Source organism: Psammomys obesus, unplaced genomic scaffold (assembly GCF_907164565.1).
Source record: "Psammomys obesus unplaced genomic scaffold, mPsaObe1.curated_primary_1811, whole genome shotgun sequence".
Classification (NCBI taxonomy): Eukaryota; Metazoa; Chordata; class Mammalia; order Rodentia; family Muridae; genus Psammomys; species Psammomys obesus.
The window spans coordinates 27,901,749-27,928,679 of NW_026587216.1; the positions used below are offsets into that span (position 1 = coordinate 27,901,749).

The following is a 26,931-nucleotide window of genomic DNA, read 5'->3' on the forward strand; positions in this document are numbered from 1 at the left end:
GACTCTACCTAGCAGTGTATCAAAGCAGATGCTGATACTCATGGCCAAACTTTAGGCAGAGTGCAGGGAATCATATGAAAGAAGAGAGAGTTAGTAAGACCTGGAGAGAACAGGAGCTCCACAAGGATCAAATATATCTGGACACAGGGGCTTGTCTGACACTGATTCTCTAACCAAGGACCTTGCGTGGATAAAACCTATAACCTCTGCTGGGACATAGCCCATGGCAGCTCAGTATCCAAGTGGGTACCTTAGTAAGGGGAACAGGGACTGTCTCTGGCATGAACACTGTGGTTAGCTCTTTGACCTCCCCAGCTGCTGTGGGAGGAGCAGCCTAGCTAGACCACAGAGGAGGACATTGCGGCCAGTCCTGGGGAGACCTGATGAGCTAGGATCAGATGGAAAGTGAGGAGGACCTCCCCTAACAGTGGACTTGGAGAGGGTCAGGGAGGAGATGAGGGAGGAAGGGTGGGATTGGGAGGGAATGAGGAAGAGGGCTACATCTGGGATACAAAGTAAATAAACTGTAATTAATATAAATAAATAAAATTTTAATTAAAAAAAAAAACCAAAAGGGGACAGATGGATAATGGAAATTGTGATATGTGCCAAGAACCCTGTAAAGAAAGATTAAGAAAGCCTGGAGAGACTCCTTTCTTTCCTGTGCGGCCATTCAACAGCAAGAAACTCACCGTGTCTATTCTCAAAATCCAGGCCAGAGAGATCTTTGACTCTCGCCGGAGTCCCACTGTTGAAGTTGATCTCTACACCGCAAGAGGTCTCTTCCGAGCGGCAGTGCCCAGCGGTGCCGCCACTGGCATCTATGAGGTCCGAGAACTCCGTGACAATGATTTAAGACTCGCTACACGGGGGAGGGTGTTGTGCACAGCAATAAAACTATCGCACCTGCTCTGTTTAGCAAGAAAATGAGTGTTGTGGAGCAAGGGAAAATCGACGAGCTAATGATCGAGACGGATGGCACAGAGAATAAATGTAAATTTGGTGTAAATGACACCTGGGAATGTCCCCTGGCTGTCTGCAAGGATGGTGCTGCGGAAAAGGGAGCGTCCCTTCACATCGCTGACTTAGCTGGGAACCCTGAAGTTTACCTGCTGGTCCCAGCTTTCAATGAGATCTCATAGTGGCAGCAAACTGGCCACGCGAGAGTTCCTGATCTTCCCTGCGGGGGCTTCCTGTTTCTGGGAAGCTGTGCGATTTTTTTTGCTGAGGCTTACCACAACCTGAAGAACGTCATCAAGGAGAAATATGGCAAGGATGCCACCGATGTGCATGATGAGGGTGAGTTTGCACCTGGAGAACAAAGACGTGCTGGAGCTGCTGGAGACCGCAATTGGGAAGGCCTCCTACACTGAGCAGGTCATCATCGGCATGGACCCTTTGACCAGGACGATTGGGAAGTGTGCCAAAAGTTCACAGCTAGTGCAGGGATCCAGATGGTTGCAGATGATCTCACTGGGACCGACCCTAAGCGCATTGACAAGGCTGTGAGGAAGAAGTCCGCCACAGTCAGCTCTGTGACTGAGTCTCCACAGGTGTGTAAGCAGGCCCAGTCGAAGGTCTGGGCCTCGTGGTGTATCCCTCTGTGGAGACTGAGAAAACGTTCATCGCTGACCTGCTGGTGGAACTCTGCACTGGGCAGATCAAGACCCGTGCCCCTGGCAGATCTGAGCGCCTGGCCAAGTACAATCAGACCCTTCGAAGAGAGCAAGGGCTGGGCCAGGTTTCCTGGCAGGTCCTCCGGGAATCCCCTGGTGAAGTAAAGTGTGGAGATCCCTGGAGCCGCCAGGTGCTAGGATCCTCCCTGTCCGTGATGTCATCAAGGCGGCTCAAGGAAGGCCCAGCGCTTCCCCTTCCCATGTCACAGCTACCTTAGACTCCAAAGTCAAGCCTGAACACCTGGAGCCCTGCTGGAAGCCCCAGCTTTGTAATCATGTCTTTGGTCGGAATCATTGTTCCTGTCACCTCTCTTCCCAGCTGGTTTCTGGAGCTCTTGTAATTCAGTGTAATCTCTAGGGTGGCCACAGGCAAGGCCCCCACTGGTTCTAGATGCAAAATAAAAGCCACAATAACATCCCCATCCCCCACCTCCAAAAAAAAAGAAGGTCTGGAGAAGTCTCCTGATGTAGGATCTAGATGGATCTAGCTGTTCACCAGTATTAGGCACTGAAAGTGAGTAAAGGCATTGGCAAAAACTAGAAGGTACACATTATGGGATTATGGGAGAGAGAGAGAGAGAGAGAGAGAGAGAGAGAAATAAAGATGGCCTTACCAGCTAAACACCAGCTTTCGCTTCTGAAAACCAAGGAGTTTAAGCACGAATTATTTCATGCGCTCTTTCATATATTTTTAAAGATGCAGAAAGCTACAGCCTTAGGATGCTAATCCAGCCTGCTATGTTTCAACCTATGAAAGTTCAAAACTGCCAAGAGAATTAGTTGCTTGCTCTAGGTAGAACCCGAGACAGAGCCACTGTCTACCTGTCTTTGTTCTAAGGGAAACACCCACGAACAGGCGATTTTCCTCCTGAACGACCAGCCTTTTTCATTCCTACTTTTTGTAAATTGCTACTTACTTGGCTCTACTCAAACCTCAGCCCTTCCCATTTCTATTTCTTCATTCTGCCTTGAAAGCACTCCTTCCTTGTTATTTAGCTTCTTTAGGTCTGTGGATTATAGTATGGTTATCCTGTACTATATGGCTAATGTCCACTTATAAGTGAGCATATACCATATGTGTCTTTCTAGGTCTGGGTTACCTCACTCAGGATGATCTTCTCTAGGTTCATCCATTTGCCTGCAAATATCACGATTTCCTTGTCTTGAATAGCTGAATACTACTTCATTGTGTAGATGTACCACAATTTATTTATCCATTCTTTGACTGAAGGACATCTGGGTTGTTTCTTGTTTCTCATTATTATAAATAAAGCTGCTATGAACATAGCTGAGCAGCTTAATTCTCATTCAGAAGGGCAAATGGATAGAGACTAGAAGTGGTTGAAGAGTGGGAACAGGACTGGAGTCTAACACAGATGTCCTTTGAAAGACTCCACCCAGCAGGGGATCAAAGCAGATGTTGAGACTCACAGTCAAATTTTGGGCAGAGAGCAAGGAGTCTTAATGGAAGAGTGGGGGAATAGATGGACCCAGAGAGGATAGGAGCCACAAGAAGAGCAACAGAGCCAACAGATCTGGTCCCAAGGGTGGGGAATGCTGCAGAGATGGACACAATGACCATGCATGAAGAGGATCTAGGCCTCCTGCTCAGATGTACTGATAGACAACTCAGCCTTCAAGGGGATCCCCTAGTATGGGGATGAGGAGCTGTTGCTGACATGGACTCTGATGCCTGTTCCTCAATCACTTACCCCTGGTGGGGCGGCCTTCCCAGTCCACAGAGGAAGAGGATGCAGGCAGTCTTGATGAGACATGATAAGCTGGGATCAGTTGGTAGGGGAGGAGGGCTCCCCTTTTCTGAGAACTAGGAGAAGGGGATAAGGGGAAAGAGGGAGAGAGGATATGAGGAAGGAGGCTACAGTCAGGATGTAAAGTGAATCAATTAAAAAATAAATTAAAAAAAAGAAATATGGAAAGAAAGAAAAAAAAAGCACTCACTCACTTCCATACACACTTGGGTTTAGTCCACACTAGACTCTCTCTTGTTTGCAGCATTTGGCTCTTGATTAGAATCTGTCCTTACCTTTTGGTTAGTATCTGATTTGACCTGTCTTCCATGGTGTATTCAGTAATATTTATCCTTACATCCTGGTACATCTGATTCTTGGGACTGGGAGGCCAATAGTCTTGAGGAAAGGCCAGATGACAAGCAGAGGACCAAGTCATTGTTGGAGGAGAATGTGGCTCTCAGATATCTAACACATCATTGGTGACATGTTGTAAAGGAAGAAAATGTCTAACCGTCTAACAAGAAAAATGTTTTAAATACTCAGTCGAATCTCCAAGACTTTCAGCATTCCCAATGATATTTTCAGAGGTGAGGTTTTACAGAAGCAATTGCATCTTAAGTTGTCGGACCTATGTCAATGTGCCAAGCTGTTGATGAATCCACAGTTGAGTGGGTTATCAGAATGTAGTGGAATCTAGAAAGCTGAGCCTGGCTGGAGGAAGTGGGTTACTGAAAACTATATCTTGTTTCTGCCTCTCACTCTCTATAGGTCTAGGCCTTCATGAAGTGAGTGATCTCATGTCACATACTCCTTCTGCCGTGACAATCTGCTTCCCCACAGGCCAGTGGCAAAGGATCCAGTAGATCATGCTCTGAGACCTCCAAAAACATGGGCCAAAATAAAGTTTTTCTCCTTTAAGCTGATGGCATTCAGTTATTTTAGTCACATCCGTGAACAACAATTAATACATGAACTTTTAATTTATTTCTATCTACAAAAATACTTCTTACTAAAAGTAGTTTCATCATTCAAGAGAAAAATAATAATATGAGAAAATTTATTACATCATTTACATATTTATATGTATGGACATGACTTAATTCAGAAGTCAGAAATTCTTTCATTATTCCTTAGCTATGTTCTAGTGTTTAACAATTGTTTCTTTCATAGCTTTACAAAGAGTTGTATAACTTAACCTTAATTCATTACAGTCCACCAAAAAATCTGCATTAGGATAAATAAGATTAAAAAATAGCAGAAATAGTCAATAAACTGACTGAGATCCATTCATTTAGAATCACTACATAGCACATTCCAGAATGAAGCATACATCAGATTTAAACTGGATAACCTTAATGTGGTTCAATGATTGCATAAATAGTCAATTGATTTTCCTTGCAAGTGCTATGAGGGCATGCATTTCATTAGTCGGTGTTTTGTTTTACTGAAGCAACAGATCAGTAATATTTTAATAGAAATGGGGAAATATAATCATGTCGTAGCAGTGGTAGGCAATAAACTTCTTTCTGTTGCAAAGAGTTTACATCCCAGAGTCTAATACAGAGCAGTTAACTGCCGCACAGGACTAACGCTATATCTTGGTACATGTGGTACATGTAACGTTTATTAATCTAAAAGATGAGATACTATTATAAAAATAGAGATAGAAAACCCTAGCTAAGTTAAAATCTAGAATTTTTTAAGTATTTGAGTCAGGCAATATTTAATATATCAAACATAGATTTTAATAACTACATATAAAGTAAAATAAACCCAAGACACTGATGAGATCAAAGGGTATTAGATTACATGACCAATAGAGTGCTGTGCCTGAATTCATGTTCTTAGACTATACACAGGTGCTTGTTTATTATTGAAATTAAAAAAATAATGTTTCTTTGGAGATTGGGTTTAGTACATCAAATTGGGACTATATATATGTAAGGATTTGACCAGCTATAGTCTCCTTAAGGACCACTTGCAATTTCCTTTGCCTGTTTCGCAGACAAACCTGTAGAAGAGAAAAGAAATAAAAGAAAATGCATTCAACAAAGCATGGATAGATAGATCTGCATAGCATAGAAGAGATTAGGACTTCAGTACTTTCTCCTATTCTGTATAAACTTTCCCCATGCAATGGTCTTGGTTGGTGTCCATTGATCTTACCTATGTTAGTCATGTGTTTTTAATAGTGCATAAATTCTGATATCTGCATCAAATTCTAATCAGAATGTTATTTTCCATTTTTCTTCTTTGTGTCATAATCATATATATATTTACATATTTCTGGTTCATTAATGAAGCTATAAATATTATGAAAGAAGATTGTCACTCTGCACACTGCTCACGGGGCTTGGAGAAATGCTTTATACACAGCAAATTTCTCAACAATTTTTTATTTAATGAGAGAGAAGGAGCAAACAGCGGAAGGATGGTAGAACAGCAAGACAGGTTCTTTGTCTATTTCTTCTTTACCCAAAATTCATTATTTACTCCAATCAATGCCAGCTAACTCCTTTATTTGATGAATTCCTATCACTCTTGAATATCACTCTCTTAGATCCTTGACCAAAACTATTTGGTACATGGACTTATCCTAATGATTCATAATAGTTGGTATTTTGTCCAGAATATTGTCCATCTTGTCTATTTTTATACATTACTTGGTAGTAAACTATACTGTCTGCCATGGAACTCACAATTGTAATGTGCTAGTTTCTGGTATATTTCCAAATCTATTTATTAGATATTAGTCACCAGAGTGACTGTTTCTAGGAGCTCTTGGATTGAAGAGCAGTATACATATGTACCATGCAAAGAACATTTGAAAGACAAAAGGACCATGAGAGTAAGGATCTAGAGGTAGACTCATTCTGCAGAAGACCAATGCAAATGGTCAGAACTAGAAGATATCTGGAAGGGCTCAGAACTTGGACCAAGAAAAGACAGGATCTGTTTTACCACACTTTCAAACAAAAGGTTTTAAAGAGTTTTGTAATTTATATAATATCTAGTCATTATAGAAACATGATAGGGAAACAAAAGTGATTATCATGCTACAAAAATATAAAATTAATGACGTTTTTGTTTGCAACCATCCTGCCTATACCCAATAAATATGAATTTATTATGTATATGGATGCATCTTACATAACAAAAATTAGTTTACATTTAACATTCCATCCTGTAACTTGATCTCTTCTTATAAAACCATTGGAGAAAAAACTTCCACATCAGAAGCAGAATGTTTGTGTGTGTTTACATATGTATGTATGCGTGTGTGGATGTGCATATATATGTATGTGTGTGTGTGTGCTTTTGCTTATGTATAAATATTTTCATTTATATATCTGATTCTTCTTAATAGAATCAAAGTTCTCTAGTATATAAAGTGGATACTTTTAAAATTAACTTCTGTTGTTGGAAACTGGATTGTTTCTACTTTTATATGCTTTCCACATTTACTATAAAGTGTTTTATAGTATAACATTTTCATGTTTTATTTAAAACATATGGAGATGAACATGCTATTATGATGGCTGTATAAAAACACGTTGAAGAGATTTTCTTCAAGTGATTCCCTAATATGGAATCCGCAGGTCAGTGAGTAACTAGGGCAGAAACAAAACCAACTGAGCAATCATGGGCGACTCCAACCATGGAGGATTTCCCTAGAAAAGGATCCATAGTGACTCTAAATATTAAGAGAAGAGGTCATCCATGGGTGAGGAGAGAGGTAGAATATTCCAAAGTTATTTCTAGTTTTGATATATTTTGACTCAGTGAATACCAAGAAAAAACAACCTATTTCCTTTTCTCTGAGACATGTGAAGATATTTCTGAATTTTGTTATATTTTTTAAAAAATCTGATGTACAATAGATAGCCTCAAGAATGCAGTATTTGTTATTCTGAAACTCCAGCAGATAAATCAATGGCATTATAGACTCTAGCACAGTTGAGAAGTATGTTTTCAGCTTGTGTCTATCTAGATTCTAAAACTAGATTCTATAAGTTATTTGTCCACAGACAGAGCACACAGAGAGTTGAAGGGAAGGGAAGGGAAGGGAAGGGAAGGGAAGGGAAGGGAAGGGAAGGGAAGGGAAGGGAAGGGGAAAGGAGGAGAGGGGGAAAGAAGGAGAGGGGAAAGGAGGAGAGGGGGGAAAGGAGGAGAGGGGGAAAGAAGGAGAGGGGAAAGGAGGAGAGGGGAGAAGTAGGGAGGGGAGGAGAAAGGAGGGAAAAGGCAGGGCAGGAAAGGGAAAGAAGATAATACAAAATACCTTGACACAAACTTTTTTTCTCATGAGGTCATGAACAATACATATTTTAAACAATCTGAGCTATGAACAGTTGCAGAGAATGCCCGCAATTACCCATGTTGATATTAAATGCCCTGAGCAAACATACCAGAGTAGACCAGGGTAGGACAAGAAGAGCATGGGACACAAAGAAGGTCAGCAGAACCTGTACAATTGAAAGAAAAAGAGGTAATACCCTGGATCTAGACCCAAAATACAATTTTCTGTTAGTTTAGCACATTCTGGGAGAAAACTAATTACAATTGATATCAAATTCGCAATGGCAGTATGTACAGAATGACATTGCATGTTAATTATTTAAGTGTGCAGGTTATCATTATGTAAGCCAATCACTTTCAATATAAACTTTGATTGATTTTTAAATAAAGTAGATGAAAATACCTCTAGGTCATACTCTGGGAAAAGATATGAACACTAGGAAGACTCCACATAGCTTACAGTTAGAGTGTGTGGAAATCAGTGTGAGTTAGACAGAGAACAACTGAATAACTATGTATACCATATTATGATGGTACAAAATATACAAAATTGTCCTAAAGCTGGAGATTTATATTTATAACAAAGGATACATAATATCACAAGATCAATGGAACTCCTCTAAATGAAGTCATGAGGCAGAAGAGGAGACTGAGTTGATCTCAAAAGGAAGGGGAAAGTAGTGCCTACTGGGATGATGGGACATGATTACCTCATTTCAAAAAAATGTGAAAAAAAAAAAAGAAATGAGAAAAAAAAAGCAGACGACAAAATGAAAATCAAAAAGACAAATCCACATGTCCTAAAGAGAAAGAAAATGGGAAAAAGCACAAAAAGAAAAATCTTAGCCAGCTCTAGGAATATCTGCTCTTGGTGTTACTATAGACGATCTGCAGTTTTGTTCCTTGCTCAAGGATTTTCGTCAGCATTACACTATATCTGCTTTTGAAGGCTTAAAATGCATAATTGTGTTTTAAAAGATTTAGAAGTACCAAGTAAAAGGAAAGGACATTGCTTTTGACATTCATCAAAACTATACAAAAACTTATTTTTCATGGAGCAGTCATTGTAAAGAATTCTATGAAGGGCTATGGTGATGGGTCAATGGATAAAATACTTGCTGTGCAACCATTACACCAGAGTTTGGATCCTCAGCACCCATGTAAAAGCCAACTGGACACCATGGCTCACCTTTATAATCCTATTCCAGTGTATGTGACATAACAACAGAAGAATTCCTGGAACAAGCTGGATTTATAAATTAGCTGAATCCATGAACTCTGGATTTGAGTAAGAAGCCTCAATAAATAAGTTGGAGAGTGACTGAAAAAATGTTAATCTTGGGCCTGTAAATGTAATTTCTTTTCATCTGATGTAATTGTTTATGAGGCTTACAACTTTCATCTGCTAACCTAGGTCTAATCCTGGAAGCTTCTAGCCTCCATACAGTCTACTCTAGGTCTACAATGTTTTCAGCCTCTGAGACTTACTGCTGAATAAGCTCACCCTTCTAGCTCTTTCTGAACTCTGACTAGCTGGTTCAACTCAGCTTTTCTGACTCAATCTCTTCTCCTGGCTGACTGATTCAAACTGGCTTCTCTCACTTCTGATTGAATTTCTCTGCTTGCCCTCAAACTAACTCTAGCAATCTGTTCTAATATTCTGGATCTTTCTCATTTTCTGCCTCATTCTGTCTTCAATTGTGTCTAGATTGTTTTCTCTTCAACCTGTCTCTGTAAAACTCTCCCAGTAAAACTGCCTCCGAATTCCACAAACTGAGCTGTCATGAACCCAGCTCCATTCACTGCCTTTCAACTCATTGACTCACCCAAACTGACTGAAGAGAACTGACCAGAACTCAGAGATCTACATGGCTCTGTCTCCTGAGTGCTGGTATTAAAGGTGTGTACCACCATTCAATGACCTAAGCTTTTCCTATCTGAAAATTGCTTTATACTGGGCTTTCCTTGAACTCAGAGATCTGCTTTGCCTATGTCTCCTTAGAGTAAAGGTATGGCTGTATTCTAGCTGTACCACACAGACCTAGAGGTTTTTGGATGTGATCTCTTGCCAGAGCAGCCATGTTCTGAATTAAAATTTCTCTATGTGCCCCCCCACCCACAGATTCATATTGCAAAAATATCTATGCATATACGTGTGCCCGCACAAATGAAGACCCACATTCTTTTAATTAAAAGAATTTTATTAAGTATCTGCAATAAGCAAAACATTTATGGAATATCACTAAGGAAAGGGCATTTAGCATTTTTATTCTTTTTAAATTCAATTGTCTTGGAGACATAAAAGACATTTTGACTGAAAATGGGAGTTGTATCAGAAGTGGAAAGTATGCAATGATGAAGAATATGGTGTGGTTTTAGGAAACTTCCACATTATAGAGTTTAGATAAATGATAAAAAGATAAAAATTATAAATGATAAAAATTCTTATTGTATTTATATTTGAGTGCACATTAAAACCTGGAGATATTAAAGGGCTGAGAAGTTAAATTTTTTAACTATACATGTTAATTGTTAAGGCACAGATGTCAAGTAAATACTTAATGACGACTTATAAAATAACATAGGAGACTAAGTTCTTCCTGGTAGGCTATATTTTTAATTAAATAAAAGCAATGACTGAGGTACAAAATCATCTATAAGTGGTAGGGATTTTAAATTATCATTTTAATAGCTAACAACGGATAATTCTCTGTGCCCTAGTATAAAAGAAAATGTCATGTTTAATTTATGTCTCAGAATACAAAGAAAAGCCATGTCTTTGGTTTGAACAATGTTTAATTATACTAAAGATGATATACAGTTCTGAGATATTTAGTCAACGTTTCAAAACAAGTCATTTTGAAAGAATTTGGCAGTATGTTTTGAACAGTTGTTCTACTTTTAATAGCTTACCATGAGACTGAAGACATACATGCCTGATGTAATTACTAAGCAATATTTATTTTATTCTGTCAAATATCTAATTTTTATGTTTATCATATATGTCTCTATTAATTTTCTGGATGGTTTTCCTCATAGATAATAATTTGGAACGTAATGTAAATATAATGAAATCGAGTTGAATTTTTTATCAAAACCAGATTTCTCTGCTGGTTTCCCTTATTTTCCGTGTTTTCGCTATGCTGCACAGTGCATTATGGAATGATTTACCCCCTTACGTTATGTATATGCATATTTGTTTGCACATATTTGGTTTTTTTTATCTTCTGTTATGATTTAAATGTGAAATGTTCTTCTTGGGTACATATGGTTGAATATTTTACCCCCTAGCTGGTGGCTTTGATTTGAAGGTTGTAGAATCTTGGGGCGGGGGGGGGCAGAGTCCAAGGGGAAGGAGTACAGGAAGTACATCACTGGACATGGTTCTTGAAAATGTATGGTGTTACTCCACTTCCTGTGTTATCTGTGCTTCCTGGGTTGTGGTAAATTGATGAGTAGCAGCCCCGTGTTCTTGTCACAGAGAACTCCATGATACCTTCACTTACATAAGGAACTGTGTCCTCCCAAACCATGAGCTAAAATAACCCCCTCATTCTTTAAGTTGATTCTTGTTGGGTGTTTTGTCACCGCAATGAGAAAAGTAACAATACAGCTGGCTTAGGGCCAGAGAAATATAGCAGTAGAAATAGAGCACTAGGTTCCAGGGCGTATTGTTAATTGTATATTCTTGTGAACGGAGTATTTTTAAACACCTTAACTTATAAAACCAAAGTAATAATGCACATTGTCTTGGTGACTGTTTTATTATTATATATAAATTATTTAATATGATAATTTCGTTCAAAACACAGTGCCAGGGCATGATGGAAGCCGGTCATGTTTCTCACGAGGCACCTGTATTCTGGCTACTTTGGTGGTGCCTCTCTACTACTAGTGGTTCCTGGGATTGAAGCCAGAGCAGCCCTAGTAACCGCTGCTCTTCCCTGTCAGTGCAGGCAGTCCCTGCATGGTCCACCTTCCTAACCCTACCCCTGCAAACACACACACATCAGGTTAAAGACACAAACCTAATAGATATCTACACACACACACACTCTACAATAATGTTCGTTATTAAATTAAGATGTAACTACCTGGTGAATCCACCCTAAATCTTTCTAAGGTAGAGAAGTACAGCAGCAGCAGGTAGCTATGTGCAGGAGACTAAGTTAATGTACTATAGAAAGTGGAGATTTCCTTTGGTCCAAGCTCCTCATGGATCTGCACAACATGAGACTAGCAATTCATTTGCAAGCCCAGCAACTGAAGTCTACACCTGGTAAATGACCAGCTGGTTATTTTTATTATGATAAGACATCATGACCAAGACAATATTTAAATGCAAACATTTAATCTGGGGCTTAAGGTTCCAGAGATTAGCAGAGTCTATGATCACCACGGCAGGGAGCATAGCAATAGACAGGCAGGCATGGCACTGGAGCAGTAGCTGAAAGCTCACATCTGATTGAGAAGCAAGAAGCCAAGGGGTGCAGGAGTGCTAAAACTGGGAACCATGGAATGATGTGGGCATTTGAAACCTCAAAGGCCATCCCCAGTGACACACCTCCTCCAACAAGGCCATACTTCCTAATCCTTCCCAAACAGTTCCTCAAATTGGAGACTAAGCAGTCAAACGTGTAAGCCAATGAATGTCAGTCTCATCAAAACACCATACACATCAAGTTTCCAGCATATTATATGGCACATAATAACCAAAGTTTAATAAGTGTCAGTTTTCCTTTTTATCTTACTCCTTTAAAAGGTGTGTATGTTTTTTTGGTTTTGATTTTCTTTCTTTCTTTCTTTCTTTCTTTCTTTCTTTCTTTCTTTCTTTCTTTCCTTCTTTCTCTTTCATTTTTGAAAACCTTATAATGTCTCAGATGTTAAAGTGAACTCGTATGTTGTAGTGTTAAGAGTGCTCTCCAAATATACTCTGTGGTTCCATTTCATGCTAGGCTATGTTACAGTTTTCCCAACTTACTGTTAAATAAAACCCCTATCAGAATGTTTCCTGGCTAATTCAAAAATTAAAGATTAGTTATGCTTGTTTTTTTAGGTTTCTGTGCTTAAAACTCATATTCTGTCTATTGTCCCAGCCTCTGCAGGCACTTCAAGTTAAGCACACTGAGGATTTACAGCTAGTGTCTTCACATCAAAGAGAACATGCAGCATTTTTCTTTCTGGGCCTGGGTTACCTTAGTCAGTTTTTTCAGTTTTTCTATTTCTCCCGAATTTCATCTTTATTTACTATTGGATAAAATTACATTGTGTGTTTGCATCGCATTTCCATTATCCATTCGTCGGATGAACATCTAGGCTGATTCTGTTTCTCAGCTATTGTGCCCAGAGTAGCAATGACCATGGAAGTTCAATATGTCTGCAATATGATATAGAATCCTTTGATACTGAAGAGGTGTATGAGCTGGGTGATATGGAAGTTTTACTTTTAGCTTTTTGAAGGACCTCCACACTTGTTTTCACAATGGCTACATCAGTTTACACTTACACAAACAATGAATAGTAACGGGTAATTTCTCTCCTGCTCATATCGTATGTTGTCATTTATCTTCTTAATGGTAGCCATTTTGACTATTTAAGATGAAATCTCAAAGTGGTTTCAATTTTTATTTCTCTGCTGGCTAAGGTTGTTAATCACTTAAAAAAACATTTTTATTTTATTATATTTATGTTTAGAACTCTTACTTAGCTTCGTGATCCATTTTAAAAATGGGGTTGTTTAGTATCTTTTATTAACCCTTCCTTCTTTTTTTCTTTTTTTATTATTATTTTTTATACTTTATTCACTTTGTATCCCCCCATAAGCCCCTCCCTCCTCCCCTCCTAATCCCACCCTCCCTCCCCTTTCTTCATGCATGCCCCTCCCCAAGTCCACTGATAGAGGAGGTCCTCCTCTCCTTCCATCTGATCTTAGTCTATCAGATCACATCCGGAGTGGCTGCATTGTCATCTTCTGTGGCCTGGTAAGACTGCTTTCCCCTCAGGGGGAGGTGATCAAAGAGCAGGCCTATCAGATTGTGTTGGAGGCAGTCCCTCTTCCTATGTATTCATACACTCTAAATTCAAGTTCAGGTGTAAGGCCTGAGGGTAAGTGGATAGAGCACAAGTGTCATGGAACTGGAATGAGAGAATCCTAATTCTGGAGTTGGAATTGGTTAAGTGGGAGAGGTATATGAGTTTATGACAGAGAGGGATAACCAACACTAAAAATGTTTGAAAATCAGTAAGAAAACATACTGGTGAATATACTCTTCCCAGAGACTCATACATTCTTAAAAACCAAATCATAGTACCAGGTACAGGAGACTTCTCTACAAATTGTTGGTCATAAAGGTCCACTAGACAATAGACAATACAGGTACTTCCATTGCTCTTGGCTGCCCATTCGAACTTGATGATAAATCAAGTTTTACTGAAGATAGGGCACTTTGGGCAGAATATTCAGGAATCACAAGGAAATTGACCTTGCAGGGTAACTTTAATAATGCCAGAAGACTCATCAACAGCCTTACCTGGTCAAAGTTCCAAGAATAAGTTACAGTGAAACTCATGATCCTAAGTGGAACACTTACATCAATGCCCCCACCAAGGCTCGGGGAACATTGTAGAAAAAGTAACATGAATAACGGAGAAGCTTGAGGTTAGAGAAGTGCGCTACAATAGATTCTCTTTGCATATGACATGGCTGTTACATTCATGAAGTCACTACAGCTGTGCTTACACACATAGGACTTGAGTAAGACTGGACTCACCAACATTTCACCATGGCATGGAAAGGGCTCAGGAGGCTGCACCCCTCTCTGCGGAAACTTTGACAGTGGTAGGAGGTGCTGTCACTTTTATAAACGGTGTAGCTGTGGCTAAATTGCTGTGTTACAATAAACAAGCTTTAAACCTTGCTCATTAAAAAAAGATTAACTAAATTCAGTCACACACATGCATACACACACACCACTATACATCATGAAAATAGGTTGGAGACTTGTAAGAAGAAAAAGGGTTTCACGAGAGAGGGTGTGTGGTGGGTTGAATAAGAATGGCTCTTATAAACTCATATATTTAATACTTGGTCCCCAGTCAGTCACTGGGTCACTCGAGAAAGGATCTGAGCTATGGGCTTACCCTAAAAGGCAGGTCACTGAGTGCAGATGCTGAGGCTTCAAGAGCCCAGGCACTCCAAGTTAGCTCTCCCTGCCTTGTGCTAGTGGACAAAGACATATTCTAGGTCTCAGCTACTGTTCCACTGTCATGTCTGCCTACCTGCTGCCATGCTTCCCACCATGATGGCCATGTCCTCTGCCTCTCTGAAACTCTAGGCTCCAAAAAAAAACCTCTTTGTTTTAGAAGTTGCCTTGACCATTGTGCCGGACAGTCAACTGGAGAGGAGGGAGCTTCTACTGAGAAAATGGCTCAATAAAATAAGCCTATAGACAGGCCTGTGGGGCATTTTCTTAATTTGTGATTGATGAGGGATGCCCAAACCATTTTACATAGTGGGGCTCAAGGACCCTGCCTCCAGGGTTACTGGCATGGAACTAGCAAGATGGAACATGTTCAAACTTGAGATTTGAAATTTTATCCTGAGAATGGAAGAAAGGTTCTCTCCTTGTTTCTGTGGCTGCCTTAGGAGCACATGACACAACCCCAAAATGGTTACAGGTGGCCAGTCACCTGTTATCTTTCCCCAGGTAAATAAAGCACCACCAGCATCCTAATCCCAGCCAATAAAAAGGCATTCACGCATAAAACCCCTCCCTACTGCCCAAGGCTTATAAGTTCCTGTTTCACATTAAATGAAGCCCACACCATCTATTTCAGTGAGTATCATCTGTGATTGGCTGTTTATTATGATGTGTAACCGTGGGAAAAGAAGGGCCTCCTTCTTCCCAAAGAATTTACCACTGGACCCCTGGACTTGACTGCCAGACTGCTGTCAACACAGGACTGTCTCGGCCACCTTAGCTGCGGGCATCTGCTGTTCATTTGCGAGGCAGCACAAGTCTCAGCTGCAGTCTTTTGCGCCTATCTGCAGCAGTGAGCTGTCGGGAAGCAGCCATTCTGGTCACCCAAATCAGGTTCGGCTTCCCCTGCTGTCTGGTGCTGCCAGACCATACGAAAGTTTCAGTCCAGGTGTGGTGGTACATGCCTTAATCCCAGAACTCATGAGACAGAGGCAGGCAAATCTCCGAGTTTTAGTCAATTCGCTTGCGTCAGTTGAGAGGCAATGCAGCAGAGTTGAGGTCATGGTAGTTCGGTTGATGACATTTCAGTTTGTGGAATCCAGAGGCAATTATTACTGGGATAGTTTTACAGACAAGTTGAAGACAGAGCAAGCTAGACACAGGTAAAGACAGAACAAACCAGAGGATGATAAAGAACCAGAAGTTTAGAACAGGTTGCTAGAGTTAGTTTGAGACAAAGCAGAGCAATTCAGTCACAAGCTAAGTGAAGCCAGTTTGATACAGTCAATTTTGACAGGGGTTTAGTCAAAACAGCTCAGTTGAACCAGCCCATCAAGAGTTCAGAAAGAGCCAGAAAGGATGTGCTTATTCAGCAGTAAGTCTTAGAGGCTAAAAGCACTCTAGACCTACATAAAATTGTGCAGAGGCTGGAAGTTTCCACAACTAGGCCTAGGTTAGCAGACAGAGGCAGCAAGCCTCCAAGATTACAATAAGTCAGGTGAATAAAAGTTACTTTAACATACACATACACACAAACATATTTGCATGAGCTGTCAAAAAATTTTTAAAAAGAGACATTGGTGGCAAAATGAAAAATGACATGTAGGCTAAATGCTCAGAATAAATAAATGGATGTTGTCAGTGTATTGTAATAATAATAAAGTTGTATCAGGTCTAAACAAGGAATTTAAATGGATACCAACGACAGTTGAAAATTCAGGGCAGAAATATGAAGAACCAAAACTGTGTAATAGGAAAAGAAACAAAGAACATTTAACATGAAATCTTGACAAGTACGCAATACATATAAAAATCTCAAAAACAACCATGAAGAGAAGACTCAAAGATTACATGTCCATCAGTCTAATAAAGAATTAAAAAGATAAAAGGATAATATAAAGAAATATAGAAAATGAAGATTTTTTTTTTCAACTTTGTCTTCTGTGGTAATCCCTGGGCCTTGGGCAAAAGACAATGGAATGGATGTCACTTTTGGAAGTAAGCACTCTACCTCACCTATTCTCCTCATGTTGACCAGTTGTAGGTCTCTGTCCTAATCAGCATCCACCGCCAGAAGAGGCTTCTCTGATGAGGGTTGAGAGATGGACTTATCAACAGATATAAAGATGTGATCTTAGGGGAAGTTTATTGCCACGCTCATTTACAGAACAGTGGTAGGTTCTCTCCTAGGGCTTATGACTAGTCAGCCACAGGTTTTTGGCCCAGTTAATGATAGCACGCATTAATTAGCTCTGCCTTGCAGAGCAGTCCTTAGAAAATAGTTAGTTAGTCCCACAACATTTCAACCGCTTCTGCATCAGTGGATATATCTTGCCAAGTCAGTCATTATGTAGGATTCACATTTGAGCAGGATTATTGATTACTCTTCTCCCCTAGCACTGTGCAAGCTAGAAAGTGGGGATGAAGCTTGATTTCTTCATACATGAAATATCATCAAGCGCTAGTCCAGGAGTTCTCAACCTGTGGGCCATGACCCCATTAACAAACCTCTATCATAACACTAACAAAATTACTGTTATAAAGTAGCAACAAAAATAATCATATGGTTGGGGTTCACCACAAAATGAAGAGCTGAATTAAAGGGTTGCAGCATTAGGAAAGTTGAGAACTACTTTTCTATAGAGTAACCAAGAGCAACAACAATAGCCAGTACTGTTTAGGGGGTTCTTTGGGACCCCACTAAACAACAACTAAGAAGAAGTAACACATAACTAGAACTGGATATTTTATTTGATGGTCAATGGTATCTTTTATGGGCATTGTCCCTCCTTTGTTACAGATCAGTTTCATTTAGATTCCATATATGTGTGTGTGTGTGTGTGTGTGTGTATGTTTGTGTATATATATATTATATATATATATATATAATATATATATATATATTAGGAAGCTTCTACAGCAGTAGGTCTCTGTGTCAAATTTTTAAAAGCCTCTAGTGTTACTTTTCTGACTGTAATTTCTCTTCTATGCTGCCCATCCATCTCCTCCATCTCCCAATCCGTTTACTCTCTCTCCTCTCAATACTCACCTTTCCCTTTTTATACTACATGCATTATCCTCCTATCCTTTGAAATTGACATGCATAGGCCATTATTAGTTCCCTGAATTTTATGGGTACTTTCGAATTTAAACATTTATCCAAAGATTCAAAAGCTAACAGAAATATATGAGAAAGGACATATGACATTTGGGTTATCTCATTGAGAAGGATTATTTCCAGTTCTACCTGAGAATTTTGTAATTTCATATTTTTTTTTTACAGCTGAATAAGATTGCATTGTATGAATGCTCCACACTTTTCATTATCCTTTTGTCAGCTGAGGGATATCTAAGCTGTTTCCATTTCCTATTGTGACTAGAACATCAAGGACCACAATGGGCAAGAATCATTGTAGTAGAATATCAAGTCCTTTAGGAATGTGTCTTAAAGTGGTATAGCTGGATCATATGGTAGACCTATATCTAGCTTTTGTAATAACAACCAAACTGATTTCAATATTTTAATAGATTTAATAGATTTATGTGTTATACATGAATACAGCATTCCTTAAATGTTAGAAAAGGACCCTTTATACCAACATCAACAAAAATGTAGTTGGCATAACAGTGCCAGATGATATGGAAATTAATGCAGACTTGTTGCTAAGAATAAGTAGTTGTATTTCTTTAAAAATCTCACTCACCAGAAAAGTACACTTCTAAATTCATGTAACCTGAATAACATTAAAATTTAAAAATCGAATAAAAAGTTAACATACATGAAAGAGGACAAGTCCGTATCCACCATAGGAGTTTTTAACACAAATCCCTTGGCAACAAATGCATTACCAACTGCCCAAATAGGTATCAATGTCATGGAATGTATGCTCATCAGAAACAGTCAATATCACAGAGTAGACACGTAAAGAAAACTACACCCAATGACAGGGTAGATTTTTCTCATTGTTGTTCAAGAAGGTGTTACTTCTAAACAATTGTCTCCAACTAGTCATATCCTGGATCATCTAAGTAGTCTCAACACAATTTGATTTAAAGAAGCTGTAGAAAGTGAATGCAATATGAAAATTGCAATATGAATGAATGCAATATGAAAAGTTAAACATGCAAGTAACACTTCACTTTAAACCCACAATTCTTAACTGAAGAAGGGCTGAAAATGAGCAAGGCCGGCCTCTGCTGCTAGGACCATCTCTTTTCCTTCCAGATGTCTGTTTTGACATTGATACCCAGCTTTCTACCAAAAAGTTCATAATCACTGTCTATATATCTGTGGAGCTCTCGGTCCTTCCACTGACAGGTAAGTTTGCAGATAATAAGGCTCTGTCATAAATGGAGGAAAGCAGGGCATTCAATCTGCTAGGCCCTTGGTGCTTTGGTTATTTTGGCTTGTCTCTCAGTTGAAAGACATTAGTAAAATTTGTTTAGACAAGTTTCCTTAGTTCAATCTCGTTGTTTTTCTTGAATATATGTGAAAATAATGAAGGGGCTATTTAATTTTAATATACATACTGATGACAGCGTTATTATACTTCGAAGCTTTTCTAATTTTGTACATCTGATTTGATTCATTAAGGCAGAGTTTATAATTCTTAGGTATTAAATTGCTAACCACAATGCAAAGGAAAGTTAAGAATAAGTGCTATCTGATAGCAGTACTCAAGGATATTTTATGTTCTTTGAGGAGGAAAGATAAATATATATATATATATATATATATATATATATGTTAAACAATTATAAAAGTTATGAGGGGAGAATTTTATTTTTGTGAACTTTCAACAGATGATTTCCAATGGCTCTACAGCTCAGGAAAGTCTGTGTGTACAGAATGTTTCTGCTGGAATTCAGTTGAATAGGAAAGCAGAGTAACAACACATGCTCCAAAGATGGGATAGATGATTCCAAATGGCGTTTAGGACAGGACAAGCCTTTCACGACCAGCTGAACTACATTCGACACAGAAATGACTTACCAGGGAGTGGAGAAATAGCTCAACGGTTACAAGTGGACATCCCCAAGCACCCAAACCAGCTGTCTCACAGCTGCCCGTAACTGCAGCTCCAGAGCGTCTGATTCCCTTTTCCGAACTCTGCAGGTGTGTGTCTGTGTCATACCCATAGGCACACACACATGCGCACATACACATAGCATTTTAATAATTCAAACATGTTCAAAAGCTAAGAAAACATATTTCAAGCTACTAGAAAGTCAAGAACATTGTAGAGCTATTTTTCTGAATTCCACAATGTTAATATGCATACAGAGAAATACAAAATAATGTGTAGGTCAGTAATGAAAATGATGCTACAAATCCTTATTAATCACCACACATGTTGATGAATAGAAGTCTGCAACAGAATATGAGAACTACTATTGTCTTATACTGTTTCTTTGAATTTCTGTATGATACAGTCAGTACATGTTTGTAATATATATTAGTTTTTATTTTCCTATTAACAGTTCAAATTTTTTTCTTCCTCCTGATCTGAAGAGGAAAGACTTCAGTATTGCATCGTTTGCTAAAGGGATTTTTCTAGATTTAAATTGAGCCTTTTAATATAATTTATTCCACTGACTGATTTTTCTATTTTAATATGCTAATGCATTATTGGTTTGATATTGTCATTTATATGCAGTAAGATTTGTATTGCCATTAATTTGTGTAGTATTTTTATATATAATTGATAATCCCATTGCTTAGTCTCAGAATGTCATTTCCTCTGCACAATACTTCTATTAAGTATCAGAATCATAGTTAGTTTTAGAAAATGTTTCCTCTCTAATTCTCTGAGAGTATTTGTGTAATATTCAATCTTAAAGTCACATAGGTTCAGAAAATTTTCTATGTAAAGTTTTGTAGTTATGGATTTATTTTTTTTTAAAGTTAAATTCTACTCAGATTTTTTTTCCTTTCTTATGTCAACATTTGTAAGTTATTTTATTTTAAGGATTTCTGCATTTCAGTTGAATTCTCAAGTTTATCTGTAAAAGTTTAAAAATATGTATCAAGGGTGGTGACTCTTGTCCTAGCACCCAAGAGATAATGATAAGGAGATTGTGAGTTTAAGGCCAGCCTGGGCAACCTAATAAGATCCTTTCTCAAACAAAACAACAACAATAGCAAAACCCCCCCAAAACAAGTTATGTAAATGTACACCCTGTATCTTTCTTTTTAAAATAGAACCTCATCGTTTACACACACACACACACACACACACACACACACACACACATACACACTCATACGCACACACAAAGTTGAATTCACAAGGAACCCTTTCTATAATCACACTTAAAATAATTTTAAAATTGGTAGTTATCTCTGCTGCTTAAAGTCCTACCCATTCATAAATTTAAACAACATGTTCATCATGAAGGCACACCCCAGTGCTCCTGCTACCCACTCTGGGTGATAGCTCCCTCCTTTGACCCCCTTAATGTGTTTGTCTCAAGAAATGGTGTAACTAATGTCACAGAAGTGTATCTGTGTCTGTGCACAGTGGTGGAGAAAAGGGACAGTGAATAGCCTGACCGATCTCTGCATCTGCAGTCCACAAAGCCCAGCACAGGGGAGCTCCTCAGCCTACAGATGAATACTTTTAAGGTCCATAGAGATGGCTTCTCCGAGTTGGTAATCTGGCCTGTGCGGCTCAGGAGATTTATGTCAGAAGATCTTAACTGTTTCTAATTTGAGACAAACATGTCCAAGACTGTGTAATTTGTGAAAGTGTAGCCAGTTAGTGCAGCCAGAGGAGTCAGAGAGAATTCTGAAACAGTTCAGCTGCTGTGAATACACTCAAGTCTTTTCAGCAGCTGAAAAGACAAGGATAAAGTCCACAGCAGCAGGGAGAAGCTTCGCTTCCACCCAGCATGTTCCTCACATTTTTGAAGATGTCCTCCATCGGATATGAAAGCCTGTCCCAAAGCATGCTCATCAAGGCTAGAGAATAAAATACTTTTTTTTTTTCATTTTATTGTCACTATTTTGTAGTTTCAGGCCACACCTAGAGCAAAGATAAGTATATTCCAAGACAAACAAAAAAGTGTTTGGTAAAAGGATTTAAAACATGTGCTTTTCATTTATAAATTTGATTTCTTAAAAAACAAACAAACAAAATACTGGCCCATGTAGCTCCTATTTTTAGTTTAGGGAATTCAACTCCATGAAAGACTCTAGCCCAAAGAATTTGCAAAATAGCATTTCAGTCTTCTTGTTTAAATATATCCCTTCTGATGGGTCTAACAGCCACACTCCATGACCAAGAGTTTTAAATAAGGGAAGCATGTAGTTTATAACCTGTAAACTTATATATTGCTGAGCAATGTGATATGTTTTTCTGCTATACTTAAGATAAGTGTATTTGGTGAAATTAAGTTTTACATACTACTAAAAATTACCTTTAATTTTTTTTCTGGGGCCTTTGGAATTAATTTAATATTTTTTCAAGCTTTTTTTTTAAAAATCAGGTTTACAGGCATAAATTTCCTCTTGTATAGCAGACCTCAAATCAAATCAGAAAGCAATGAGGTACCTCTCTCCCTTACCTTAACAATCATGCCACCATTGCTTTAGTGGACATATCTTGCCTGGCAGGTTAGAATTATAGAATTAAGGGTTCATTGATCCCTTTTCTACCACATAAGCTTACAAGGAACCTTCTGGAACTTGCAAGCTAGACAGCAGAAAAATAGTTTTCCTGTCAGTTCCAACTTAGTTTCTCTATGTCCTGCAAAGAAAGAATGTGGTATCTTTGGCCGTAGAGTCTTAACAAACAGTTGTGGTGACCATCTAAGAGTGTGTCTCTTTGACTAAATATACCATGCATTGCACTGATATTTTTTATTTAATAAGGTATTTTTTCTGGGAGCAGCATTAACTACCTATGCTATATATCTATCTAAACTTTTTAACTAACTTATTATTATTATTATTAATTATTATTATGTTTACAATTTATTCACTTTTTATCCCAGTTGTAGTCCCCTCCCTCATCTCCCCATCCCACCCTTCCTCTTTCTTTCTCCCCTATTCCTCTCCCCTAGTTCACTGATAGGGGAAGTCTGGAAATAACCCAGATATCCCTCAACAGAAGAATAGATACAAAAATCGTGGTATATTTACACAATGGAATTCTACTTAGCTATTAAAAACAAGGAAATCATGAAATTTGCAGACAAATGGATGTAACTAGAAAAGATCATTCTGAGAGAGGTAACTGAGAACCAGAAAGACATGCATGGTATATACTCACATATAAGTGGATATTAACTATATTATGTAAAATAAACATACTAAAATCTACAAACTTAAAAAAGCTAAACAACAAGGGGGACCCTAGGGAATGTGTTTAATTCTCATTCATAACAAAAAACAGGATAGACACCGGAAGCAGCAGAAGAGAGGGAACAGGATGAGAGCTTACCACAGATCTTCTCTGAAAGACTCCATCCGGCAGGGGATGGAAGCAGATGCAAAGTCTTACAGCCAAACTTTGGGCAGAGTGCAAGGAGTCCTATGGAAGAAGGGGGAGATAGAAGGAGGGGATAGGAGCTCCACAAAGACACCAACAAATCCAAAAAAGCTGGGCTCAGGGGTGTACTGAAGAGACTGATGCATCAACCAAAGACCTTTCATAGAAAGGACTTAGACACTCTACTCAGATGTAGCCCATAGATAGCTCAGTCTCCATGTTGGTTCCCTAGTAACAGAAGAAGAAACAGATATATATCTACACAATGGAATATTACTCAGCAATAAAAAACAAGGAAATCATGAAATTTGCAGGTAAATGGTGGGATCTGGAAAAGATCATCCTGAGTGAGCTATCTCAGAAGCAGAAAGATGCACACAGTATATACTCACTCATATAGACATATAATATAGGATAAACCTACTAAAATCTGTACACCTAAAGAAACTAATCAAGAGGAAGGACTCTTGCTAAAATACTCAATTCCTATCCAGAAAGGCAAAGAGGCTAGACATCAGAAGGAGAAAAGAGGGAACAAGTCAGGAGCCTGACACAGAGGACCTCTGAAAGGCTCTGCCCTGCAGACTATCAATGCAGATGCTGAGACTTATGGGCAACCTTTGGGCAGAGTGCAGGGAATCTTAGGAAAGAAGTGGGAAACAGTAAGATCTGGAGAGGACAGGAACTCCACAAGGAGAGCAACAGAACCAAAAAATCTGAGCACAGGGGTCTTTCCTGAGACTGCTATTCCAACCAAGGACTATGCATGGAGATAACCTAAGACCCCTGCACAGATGTAGCCCATGGCAGTTCAGTATCCAAGTGGGTTCCATTGTAATAGGAACAGGGACTGTCTCTGACATGAATTGATTGGCCTGATCTTTAATTACCTCCCCCTGAGGGGGAAGCAGCATTACCAGGCCACAGAAGACAAGGCAGCCACTCCTGATGAGACCTAATTGACTAGGATCAGAAGGAAGGAAAAGAAGTCCTCCCCTATCAGTGGACTTGGGGAGGGGCATTGTGCAGAGGGTGGAGAAAGGGAGGGATTAGGACGGTTGGAGGGAGAGAACCACAGGGGGGGTACAAAGTGAACAAAGTGTAATTAATAAAGAATAAATAAATAGATAAATAAATAAATAAATAAATAAACAAAAATTTAAAAAAGACAAAGAAGAAACAGTCTCTGACATGAACTCAGTTGCCTGCTCCTTGATTACTTTTCCCTGGTTGGGTGACCTAACCAGCCCACAAAGAAAGAGAACCCAGGGAGTCCTGATGGGACCTGATAGGCGACAGTCAGACAATAGCAGGGGAGGAAGACTTAACAGATATTTTATTAATTTAATTCAATTTACATTTTGGTCACAAGCCACTCCCTCCTTCAGTCCTTCTCCCCTTTTCCTCAGAATAGGGAGCCCCCATACCCAGACTTCGCAGCTCATCCATTCACATGAGGACTGAGTTTATATTCCTCCCCTATGGCCTAGTAGGGCAGTCCCATTAGGGGAAAGTGATCCAAGCGCAGGCAACATAGTCTGTGTCAGAGATAGCCCCCATTGCCCTAACTAGTGTGCCTGCATGAAGCCTTACATGCCCATCAGGCTTATCTTCTTGAGGTCTGTTCATTGTGGTATGTCTATCCTGTACTGTATGACCAACATCCACTTATAAGTAAGTATATACCGTGTGTGTCTTCCTGGGTCTGTGTTTCTTCATTCAGGACGATCTTTTCTAGATGCATCCATTTGCCTGAAAACTTTATGATTTCCTTGTTTTTAGTGACTGAGTAGTGTTCCATTGTGTAAATGTACCACAGTATCTTTATCCATTCTTCAGTTGAAGGACATCTAGACTGTTTCCAGTTCCTGGTTAAATGCAGTTTCATCTTTATCACCTTGCTTAAAACTCAAGTCCAAGTGAATAAAAGACCTCAACATCAAACCAGATACACTAAATCTGCTAGAGGAGAAAGCAGGTAACAGCGGTAAACTCATTGGCACAGGAAACAACTTCCTGAAAAGAACACCAACAGCTCAGGCTCTAGGATCTACAATAAATAAATGGGACCTCATGAAAGTGAAAAGCTTCTGTAAAGCAAAAGACGCCATCACTAGAACAAACAGCAGTCTACAGACTGGAAAAAGATCCTCACCAATCCTACAACCCTATCTTGAAAAACATCCCCCAACCCCAAATCAAGGGGAATAGTTGTGAACATCATCTGGCTAAAGCAGTTACAACATTTGGAACAAAATCAAAAAGGGGAGGAGGATTAAGAGAAGAAGAAGAGAGGAATGGGAGAGGGAGAGAAAGGAAACAGAAAAAAAGCAAGGAAAACCATGAAAAAGAAATGAAGGAAGGGAGGAAGAAGAAAGAAAGAGAGAGAGAGAGACAGAGAGAGAGAGAGAGAGAAAGAAAGAAAGAAAGAAAGAAAGAAAGAAAGAAAGAAAGAAAGAAAGAAAGAAAGACGAAGATGAGTAAATTTGGTGAATGTAATTTACATAGTATGCTGCATAGATATGCAAATCTGTATGTCTTCCAGGAAGGTCCTGATAGGGCACTATCTCTAACCTTTGCTTAAATTGTTGGCCCTGTGTAAGCAGAACAGAAAGTGGTTAATGTTTTCATGTCCTCTGATGCATTTTTCTTCACGTTGGCCTTCAGTTGGTGGCACTATTTTGAAAGGATCTAGAAGCTTTTGGGATCTGGCCTAGCTGGCAGAAGATGGTCACTAGGGATGGGCCAGTGAGGACTATTTCCACCCTCTGGGTCATACTTTGCTCTCTGCTTCCTGTCTGCAATGGTTTGAACAGCTGTTTTCTCTCACAGATGCTACATCACATTAAAGCTGATGTTCTAGCTCCAAGAGAGTTATAGTTTGCTGTATATCATTTCCTCTCTATATATCTTGCTAAAACACATGACACCAAACAATTGTGGACTAAAAGCCTTTAAACTGTCAGTAAAATAAAATAAACTTTTTACTCTCTTGCGATATTTACAGATTTTTTGGTCTCCGTGGCATAAAAGTAAATAATACATGTTAATAGCTGTCCAATTGTTACCTATGTCACTGAAGAGAGCTGAAGTATTCAGTCCCAAAATAATATAGTAAAAAGAACCAAACGAGTGACATGTTACAAAACAAAAAATTAGGGTCCACAAATCAAAATAAAGCAGAGAATAAAAACTGTACTCAGGCAAGTCTAGATGACAGGCACACAAGATAAAGGCTTTAATCAATAATGAATTGTTATATTTGGGTAGTTATGGAAGTGATGTCAAAATTAAGGAAAAGTATGAGAAAGATGTCTTGATAAATATAAACTATCATTAAAAAGATGCAAATTACAAAAGACAATAAGACAAAATTCTGGAAGGCACAGTCATTGGAGTGGGGTTCAATAGCAGAGCTAGACAGACATACAAGGAATCAAAGAATTTAAAGATAGGTCAATTGAGATTATGTACTCTGAGGAACAAAAATATTATAGTAACTTAATTCTTGAAACAC

The 26,931-nt window shown here is 38.9% G+C and overlaps 1 protein-coding gene and 1 pseudogene across 3 annotated transcripts in view; one reads left to right on the forward strand and one right to left on the reverse strand.

The window, feature by feature from the left end:
- The first annotated feature begins 582 nt into the window (after positions 1-582).
- LOC129673703 (alpha-enolase-like) lies at positions 583-1,781 on the forward strand (annotated as a pseudogene).
- A 3,425-nt stretch (positions 1,782-5,206) lies between these two features.
- The window catches only part of CUNH8orf34 (chromosome unknown C8orf34 homolog), a 375,048-nt gene continuing 353,323 nt past the window's right edge, over positions 5,207-26,931 (reverse strand). For all 3 annotated transcript variants that reach the window (XM_055603373.1, XM_055603372.1, XM_055603371.1), the window contains 2 exons: positions 7,834-7,890; positions 5,207-5,438 (listed from right to left, as the gene is read on the reverse strand). In XM_055603373.1, the coding sequence (XP_055459348.1) occupies positions 5,395-5,438; positions 7,834-7,890 (101 nt within the window). In that variant the 3' untranslated portion in view covers positions 5,207-5,394. The remainder of the gene's footprint in view (positions 5,439-7,833; positions 7,891-26,931) is intronic.